Source organism: Chinchilla lanigera, unplaced genomic scaffold (assembly GCF_000276665.1).
Source record: "Chinchilla lanigera isolate Chin_1 unplaced genomic scaffold, ChiLan1.0 scaffold00014, whole genome shotgun sequence".
Lineage (NCBI taxonomy): Eukaryota > Metazoa > Chordata > Mammalia > Rodentia > Chinchillidae > Chinchilla > Chinchilla lanigera.
The window spans coordinates 13,594,864-13,604,571 of NW_004955415.1; the positions used below are offsets into that span (position 1 = coordinate 13,594,864).

Below are 9,708 nucleotides of genomic sequence, written 5' to 3' on the forward strand. Positions count from 1 at the left end.
GGGAACAACTGACATTTTTTTTTTTTTTTACAACTGACATTTTAGAGCAGGTGAGATGGGCAAAGGGCAAATCTTTAGATTTCAGTTATAATTACTGTGTTACACTGGACACTGCCAATATACCAAGCAATTTACATATCTAATCACTAAGTTTCCCAATATCCCTGCAAAAGTGATAGAATTCTCAAGTTCCAGAGGCTCTGAAACTATTCCAAAGCTATATAATTAGTAATTCACCTGAGGCCCTTTCTCTGTACCACTACTCCGCTGGGAAGGACTGGGGCACAGAGACGGGTTCAGGTGAGAGGAAGAGAGTTTGTGTGGCTGCAGTGAACAGTGTCAAACTCTGACCTCTCCCTTCTTCCTCCTTGCAGGAATTCATGAGGCTGACTGTGTCCGACATGCTGGTAACATACATCACTATCCTGCTGGGGGACTTCGTCCGCGCGTGTTTCGTCCGGTTCATGAATTACTGCTGGTGCTGGGATCTGGAGGCCGGATTTGTAGGTTACTGTTTCACAGACATCCTGGAGAAGGGTGGCCCACCCATTCTCTCTGAAACTTACAGTCAGATGCATTCTGGAGCATTGCATTTCTCTCAGTGTTCAATGCACCCCTGCTCTATGAAGTGGTGTGGTGTTTAATCTTTATTCCCTTTAAGGATCCTCATCGCCTTTGTAGAGGGAACTTAGCATTTTCCCAGCATGACCTTATATCAGAAGAGGAGGCATTCAGCCTTGGGAAAATGTGGACCACACACTTCAGTGCTGAGCAGATGACTGGTAGGGATAGTCTAGCTGGCATCAACTCTCACTAGGAAGGCTGAAGCCTAGGGCTGACATGAATGTCTTGTACAGTCCTGAAACACACTGAGATGCAATAACCACTGTCCTGTCTTCAGGATTATGATTTGAAAAACCTCTTTTGACTCTTTCTCTTTCTACCTACCTACCTGGTAATCTACTCACACTAAATACGTGTTATTTCCTCTGCAGTGATCATCTGTGATCTGGTAGAACCTCTCGCTCACTAGTTCATCCTGTGTGTGTCTCTTGCATATCCCTCCACTGACCCACCCACTAATTCTGGTGTTGAGGAGGGGGCCTATCCTTCAACTGAGCTCTGGTGAGCAGTTCCACACCTTGGTTACCAACATAGCCCTCATCCTGGTCTGCAGCAGGGTGCCTGTCCATGGTAAGGGTGCTAGTATAGATTTCTGACATATTTTTTTTCTTTTAGTCCATCACTAGTTTTAAACAAACCTAGTAAACTCCTCAGCAGCAAGAAAAATTTCTTAATCTGGTTGGAAAATGAGAATTAAATAATGTCATGCTCAAAGATGATAACATCTTTGATAAGAAGATACAGTTGCTAAGATGTCATCATATTGATTTTTAAATTCAACAAGATTCCACAGTTACATTAAAGTTTATTTTAAAAAATAAGCATGTGGAGCGAGGGGTGGTGGTGCATGCCTGTAATCCCAGCACTTAGGAGGCTGAGGCAGGAGGATCCTTGTGAGTTTGAGGCCAGACTGGGCTACAAAGTGAGTTCAAGTCCAGCCTGAACTGCATAGAGAGGCCCTTTCTCAAAAAAAAAAAAAAAAAAAAAAAAAGCATGTGGGACCAGGTGCAGTGGCACATGCTTATAATCCCAGGTACTTTTGGGAGGCTGAAGCAGGAGGATTGAAGGTTTGAGGGAGCTTGGGCAATTTAGCAAGATCCTGTCTCAATAAAATGGCAAAAAGGGCTAGGGTGTAGCTCAATGGCACAGTGCTTTCCTAGCTTGCATGACAATATAGGTTTAGTGCTCAGCACTGACTGAAAAAGAAAGTACATGGACTCTCTAGGAAAATCTTTTAGAAAAATGAATAAAAGAAACTAAGCCTATGATTATATTAAAACATATTATGATGTTATAATAAAACTGACAAATTTATCAATGGAACAGAATAAAAAGTCCAAAAACAGATACAATTTACATGGGATAAAGGATACTCATTTATGTGATAAAGGAAACTTCAAAATCAGTGGGAAGCCAGGCATGGTGGCACATGCCTGTAATCCCAGCACTCAGGAGGCTAAGGCAGGAGGATCCTTTCAAGTTTGAGACCAGCCTGCACTACAAAGTGAGCTCAAGACCAGCCTGAACTGCATAGCAAGACCCTGCCTCAAAAAGACAAAAACTAAACAAATAAAATCCATGGGAAAAGCAGGGTGTGGTGGTGCACACCCACCCAAATCTCCATTTCTGAGACTTGAGATCTCAGCACTGGGGAGGCTGAGGTAGGTGGATAGCTATGAGTTCAATGCCAAAAATCAGTAGGGACAAAGAAAGATTACATAAAAGTGAGCTAGGGATTGGGAGGAAACTATACTCATCACTCATTTTGTGACAGCAAAGCTGTGACCAAGAACCAAGTGTACCAAGGTTTTGAAGCAAGAATCAGCTTTATTATGCCGGCAATTCCAACTGGGATGTTCCCAAAGAAGCCAGCCCCAAAGGCTCATGGAGGGAGGCTTTCATGGTGTAGCAAAGTGGAAGTACAAAGGCAGAGTGCTTGTCCACTGGGGGTTGGTTCCTGCAGTGTGCACCATAGTGACCAGCCATTTCTCGGCAACAGGAACTGTAACAGGAACTGAAGTAAACTGGAGGTTACCTGGGCAACTAACAGAAACTGGAATATACTGGCTGGGAGGGGGCATTTTCTGCTATAATTTCACCTACATACATTATAGGTGAATTGAAATTTTAAACATTAAAAAAATCATAAATTTCTAAAAGAAAGCACCTATCAACTTACAAGCTTGAGGGTAAGGAAGATTTTCCTAAACTGGACACAAAACTCAGTCGCTAAGTTTGTTTTAATATTAAAATTTAATTTCCTAAAATCTAACCTTGGAGATTTGGGTTGCACAGCTTCCCACCTTTGATCCGGGCTCTCTCAACTGTTCTGTCTGCTTCCTACCTTGTCATTCCTGCTCCTCTCACTCCTGTCTCCCTGAAGCTCCATTTCTGGAAAAATACTATGAAGCAGAGGCAAGCACGCTTCATGAGGACCCCTAGCTCCACAGTGCCCACTAATGTTACTTATGTTCTTCCAAATACTTGGTGAAGCACCAACACTCCCAAAATCCATCAGGTTGAAGATCTAAGACAGCTCTTTCCTTCCTTCCTTCTTTCCTTCCTTTGTTCCTTCCTTCCTTTTTCTTTCTTTCTTCTCTTTCTTTTTTCTTCCTTTGCTTTCTTTCTTTCTCTGTTGTTGTTTTTTGTTTTAAAGCTATCTTTTCATTTGATTCCTCAGTTACTTTATTATTTATTAGATTTACTCCCTAATGATAATTTCAAGGTAAATCTCTAATTAAAGCATTGATACAATGTTCCCTTAGAGGCTAAGTTCCTCCCAAAACACAGTGTCACTTGCAGTCCATAAAAGATAAAAACTATCACACTTTTTTTAGACAGTCTCACTTTGTAGCTCAGGCTGGGCTTGAACTCACTATGTAGCCCAGCTGGCCTTGAACTTGAGGCAATCTTCCTGCCTCAGCCTTCCCGTAACCCCCCAAGTGCTGGTATTACAGGCATATGCCATCATGCCCAGCCCAATTTTTTTTAACTGAAAAAAGTTTCAGCTTTGAGGATGTCAAACCTTTTCTTTAAAAGTTGAAAACATTTTAAGAAACAGAACTGTGAACCTAAAATCCTTTTCTGGCTACCACAGCATGGTCTTTGGGAGGGAGTAGACCTGGACTCACCACCTGGCTGGTAATAGGGCCTGGCTGATATTACCTAATATTCTCTTTCTCTCTCTAGCCCTCATATGCTGAGTTTGACATTAGTGGAAATGTGCTGGGTTTGATCTTCAACCAAGGCATGATCTGGTGAGCTACCCATTTCACCTGAGGATCACCAATTTTGGAAGTGAAAAACTTAGAACCCCCAGCCTTGCCCCTCAACTCCTCCTGCCCACTGTGCACCCTTCTTTCATGTGAAAAGAGAGGGCGGGCCTAGGTGAGAGGCCAGACAGCTTCCGGCTCATGCATATGCTACCATGAATGGAGAGATGGAGAGAGAAGAGGGAGGGAGAGAAAGGGAACAAAAAGGAGAGAGAGGGAGAGAAAGGAGAGAAGAAGAAAGAAAGAAAAATAAAAGGACAGAGGAAAAGCAGAAGAAAGGAGGAGGGAAAGAAGAGAAAAAGAAAGAGATGAGAGAGAGAGAAAGGAAAGAGAGAAGGAAGGAGCTAAATGAACTAAGAACTTCCTGCTCTGGAAAGAGGGTAGGAGACTAAAAAACTTAGCCAAAGATTTTCAGGATGCCAAGGGCTCCCTGCTGGTCTCTGTCCAAAAACAGAGGAGACCATGGAGAAACAGGCCGTGGAGCAAGTGATTTGCTGACACCTAGTGGGACGGCAGTGGTAAAACTCCGACCAGAGCCCATTCTGGAAAGTTCAGGGTCTCCCTCTCCTAAAGGTTATGGCTCAGTGACATATGTCATTAAGCAGGAGGCCCCTGCCCTTGAGCTCTGCAGGGAAAGCAGCTGCACCTACACCCCTGACCCTTCCACCCCATTTCCTTCTATCCTGCTTCCCTACTCCTTCCTGCTACCAGACCAACCGAGTGTCCGGTTTCTGCCCTTCCAGGATGGGCTCCTTCTATGCTCCAGGACTGGTGGGCATCAATGTCCTGCGCCTGCTGACCTCCATGTACTTCCAGTGCTGGGCGGTGATGAGCAGCAACGTCCCGCATGAACGCGTGTTCAAAGCCTCCAGATCCAACAACTTCTACATGGGCCTGCTGCTGCTGGTGCTGTTCCTCAGCCTCCTGCCGGTGGCCTACACCATCATGTCCCTCCCGCCCTCCTTTGACTGCGGCCCATTCAGGTGCAGAGTCCTGGCGGTACTGCCCCTCCTGAGGCAGTCTGCTCACGAGGGCTGGCTCAGAATTTGGGTTCTGCTTTCATGTCAGCTTGTAAAAGGCCAGAGAGCTGTGGGCAAATCACCAGTGCTGTTCAAGAGTTTTCTGCCACAGTAGAAATGTTCTGTCTGTGCTGCTCAGTATGGTAGCCACTGGCTCCCCATGGATCCTGAGTGCTTGAAATGAGGAACTGGGAAGCTAAATTTCTAATTGTATTTAATTATAATTAACTTTAAAATAGCCATATGTGGCTAGTGTCTGCAGATTGGATAGTGCAGTTATAACCTTTCCACACTGAGGAATCTCCCACCTGGGATTACCTTACCATAGGATGTCTGACAGGGAGTATTCTGGAGATGAAATGACTGCAAACTCACAAATGCCATGTGATGGGACCGCAACAGAGACCCTTACCTGGGCCCCTACACTGCAGAGCACCGGCCACCAGACAACATGCATAGCCAGTGCTCCCACCCTCACAAGTACCTCTCCTGCCCAGAAGTGGAGTGAGGCGGTGGGTGGGGTCCTGAACTGCATTTGTCCAGCCCTCAGAGCAAGCACTTCCTGAGAATGTGCACTCCAGGGCCTCACCCACCTCGCTGAGGGCCAGTCCGGCCTATGAATGTGAAGAGGCACACAGGGAATGCTGGGTGGGTGCGTCTCAGTTTAGAGGGCCTTGCCTAGAGACAGCCCTGTGGTTAGTGGGCCCAGAAGATGAATTTACAGGAGTGTTGCGACACAGTGTGATCTGATCAAACAAGGCCTCACAGAGGGGGTGTCTGTCTAGAGTGAAGGCACGTGAACTGCAGAGGGCTGGAGATGCTGGGCTGAAGGGAGAACCACATGGGAGAAGCTAAGTCAGCTTGCTCCCGGGTGCCGATGTCACGACCCTTTTCCTCAGGCTGCCATCTGTGTCCAGGGCGTGGCTGTGAGCAGACCTGGGCCGTTCCTGGCTCTGCACCCTTCTGCTGCCTCTGCTGCCTCTGCTGCCTCTGCTGCCTCTGCTGCCTTAGCAGGCTGCCACCCACACCCAGATCAGAGGAAAGGACCCGGGACGTAACTCACAGGAAGCATAGCTGCCAGCTGCCACCTCCTTCCCATCACTCTGGCCACAACCCACCGACAGCCAAGTGTAGTAGCATACACCTGTAATCCTAGCATTCAGGAGGCTGAGGCAGGAGGATGGATGAGAATCCGAGACCAGCTGGGCTACAAAGTGTGTTTAAGGCCAGCCTGAACTGTATAGCAAAGCCCTGTCTCAAAAAGACTAAAACAAACAAAAAACCCCCACCAACACCTGAAACACTGTTTTCTCAAATATTTCCAGAGCTGTTCTTCACTTGTTCCAGGTCTTTAAGGTGACCCCCTCTGTCAGTGAGGCCTTTCCTGGAGCTCCTAACTGGACAGTCACACACACACACACACACACACACACACACACACACACACACACACACACATTTCTGCTTATTACATCTCACTGCCCTTAACATGCCCTGTTTATTTTGTATATTGTCTTTTCCCCCAGCAGGACATACACTCGATGAGGACTTGGTTTTTGCTCCTTTCTCAGTGCCTTATACCCAGTGTGTGGGAGAGGACATTTGGCTTATGGTCAGTGTTCAAACTAGACCCATTACCTTTGAAGAATTCAGTCATATGGGAGTACTTAGGAACCAGTTCAAACACCAACAGGGCCAGGCAGGCAACATAAATGAATGAGGCAGGCAGCACTGCAGAGCACATGGTTAGAAACGGGGCTTGGCAAGCTATAGCCTACAGACCAAACCAGACTACCACTTATTTTTGTAAATAAAGTTTTACTGGAACACAACACATCTGTTTACTTACATGTAATCTATGGCTGCTCTCTCATTATAACAGCAGAATTTAGTAGTTGAGCAAAGGATCCTCTGGCCCACAAAACCTAAGATTTTTATTATGTTGCCCTTTACAGAAAAAAAAATAGTCAACCCCTTAATTTAGAGAATGGACTACAGCCAGCTCCGTCATCTACCAGCTGGGGGATCTGAGGAAGTTACTTAGTCTCTGCACTGTAGGTTCGTTGCCTATAAGGTGAAAATGCTGGTGGTGTGTATTTCCTGGGGCTGTTGTGAGGATTTAGTGTGCGATTGTGGTTTGTAAAGCATTTAAAGGAGTGTACATATCCACAGTAAGGCATATCTGGGAGTCTTGTTAAGCCTGAGCTCTGCCCAAGTTGGGGCAGTTAGTCTCCAGACAGTTTCCATCAGGAGCATGAGCCCATTACCAGGCCTTCCAGAACATTACAGAAACCTGAGCACTTGTTTAAAAATACTCTGGTATTTTTATTATAGCCATTAATTCGAGTTTTAAAATTAACCATGCCAACCCACAGAAAACAAACCTGTGGATATGGAGTCTGCTCTGGCTGGCATTTCTCCTATTTCCTCCAGATAGAGCCTACAGGTGTTCAGGTGTGCGTGCCTCCAAGTATGCAGATCCACTGTGTCTGGCCTAAGTCACGGTAAGATAGATGCTTTACAATGGCCTCAGGTTTTCCTCTAACCAGTGAGCCAAGAACCAGCTAGATACCTGGAGCCAGTGTACAGAAGTCCTTTATAGCATTCAGTTCATGCAGGCATGCTATCACTTTTATATGAGTGGTAGCATTGAGCTCTCATATCTACAGTAACACCTTGATTGACATATGATTCTGTTTGTGAACAGTTTGGTTTGCAAACAGAAGCATCTGGCAAAATTTTGCTTCCATTCACAAACTCCGCATCAGGTGTTCGGTGACGAACATGACTGAGGTCGTCTTCCCCACATGAACATGAACGCAGCCACCTTTCCTAGAATCATGGAATGAACTAAGTTCGTGAACTGAAGCACCACTGTATTTTGAATTCCTTACTCCCTAATCCACTCATTTTTGAGAGAAGAGCAAGACCAATCCCAGGCAACATGGAGAACAGAGAAGGACTACAGATTCCAGCCACTCAATGTAACTCACAGGGGAGAAGCTGCAGATTGTAACTCTGATACCCTCAGACTCATTTCAGTTTGTGTCTCCGACCCAAATCTTTATGTTTTACTTCTAAGGTAGATAAGATATAGTTTTGGTTTACTTTATCTTTCTCTGAATTTGTTGAAATTCTACCAACAGTCCTCTCTATTGGGCAGGAAAAGGAAAGGAAAGAGGAAGAAAGGTACTAAGGACCCTGAGAATACTCAGGATGTACATACTTATCAGTGATGAGGAACAGTTGTGATCACATGGGGCAGCCAAGGTATTCTGAATGCTTGATTTGTGATAAGCATTACAGGAAGCACTTTTTTGTTTGTTTGTGGCTTTTTTTTTTTTTTTTTTTTTTTTTTTTGAGACAGGGTTTCACTATGCAGTTCAGGCTGGCCTTGAACTCACTTTGTAGCCCAGACTGGCCTCCAACTCACAGTGACCCTTCTGCCTCAGCCTCCTGAGTGCTGAGGTTACAGGGTGTGTGCCACCACATGTGGCTGAAGCCCGGTGGAAGCATGTATTTAATCCTTATAACAACACTGTGAGACAGGAAGCCTTATCTACACCCAGATCAGCTAACTTTTTCTGGAAAAGCACGGCAGTAAATATTACAGGCTTTGCAAGTTACTCAAGTTTGAGCATGGTTTGTCCCCCGTGAAACTCATGTTGGAATCTAACTGCCACTGTGGCACTGTTGGGAGCTCCAGACTTTCGGTGGTGATTGGGTTGTGGAAGGGATAATGCCCTTCATGAGACCAAATCAGTTCTGCAATAGCGAGTCACTTCTCAGTCTTGTAGGACTGGATTAGTTACTTTGAGAGTCTTTTGCCAGAAAGCAAGTCTGCCCCTTGTGTTTGACCTCTTCTGTACACGTGCCTGCTCTTCTAATTTCCACCACAAGTTGAAGCAGCACAGGCCCTCCTCAGATGCAGCCAACCTACCTTGGACTTCACCTCCAGAACTGTGAGCCAAAACAAACCTTTATTCTTTATAAATTACCCAGGTTCAGGAATCTTATTATAACAAAAAATGGACAAAGACAGAGGTCAAGAGATAAAATCAAGAATATTGTGTAGATATTTATATAACCAGAGAAATAAATGTCTATAAATTTTTATTGAAAATATTCAAAATATGGTGATGAGGATCAAGGATATAGCTCAGCAGCACAGTGCCTGCCTGGCAGGTTTGAGGTCCTGAGTTCGTCCTGGTATGTGTGTGTGTGTGTGTGTGTGTGTGTGTGTGTGTGTGTGTATCTTAGAGTGTAACGTTTGTAATCAAAATCCACTAATGAGAAGGATGGATTTCTTTGGGAAGGATGATAATATTTCACATAATAGAGGTTCAGAGCTACTACTAAGCCACTGAACTGCTATGTAGTAGGGCAAATCAGTATATTCAGCTTCCATTTCTGATGGAAATTTACAGACTAAAAATGAGTAACTTGCAAGAGCAAATGAAATTCACTATTGACACTACTGATTCAGTCACACATGATAAATTCAAAGCTTTCTGAAAATTGCCTGCTGATGAATAACATAATGACTAACCCTAGGCTATAAAGGCTGTGTACAATTTCACAGGCTTTGTAAATTTGTCCAGCTAAGCCCTCTTATGCTCCACACATAGTTTAACTATCAGCTGTAGTACACCATAGCAGATTCCCCTTCAGATTGTGCTCAATTAATGTTTGAGATTCTCAGTTTCTTAAAAATATTCTCATCCATCTTTGTTTTACATAATGAGTTCCAGGCCAGCCTGAACTACATAGCAAAATCCTGTTCAAATAAAAAA

The 9,708-nt window shown here is 44.7% G+C and overlaps 1 protein-coding gene across 1 annotated transcript in view; it reads left to right on the forward strand.

Moving 5' to 3' along the window:
- Tmc2 (transmembrane channel-like 2) overlaps nt 1-9,708 on the forward strand; it is an 80,860-nt gene that overhangs the window by 49,598 nt on the left and 21,554 nt on the right. The window contains exons 13-15 of the mRNA XM_005380756.2: nt 375-503; nt 3,814-3,881; nt 4,640-4,879. Of these exons, the coding sequence (XP_005380813.1) occupies nt 375-503; nt 3,814-3,881; nt 4,640-4,879 (437 nt within the window). The remainder of the gene's footprint in view (nt 1-374; nt 504-3,813; nt 3,882-4,639; nt 4,880-9,708) is intronic.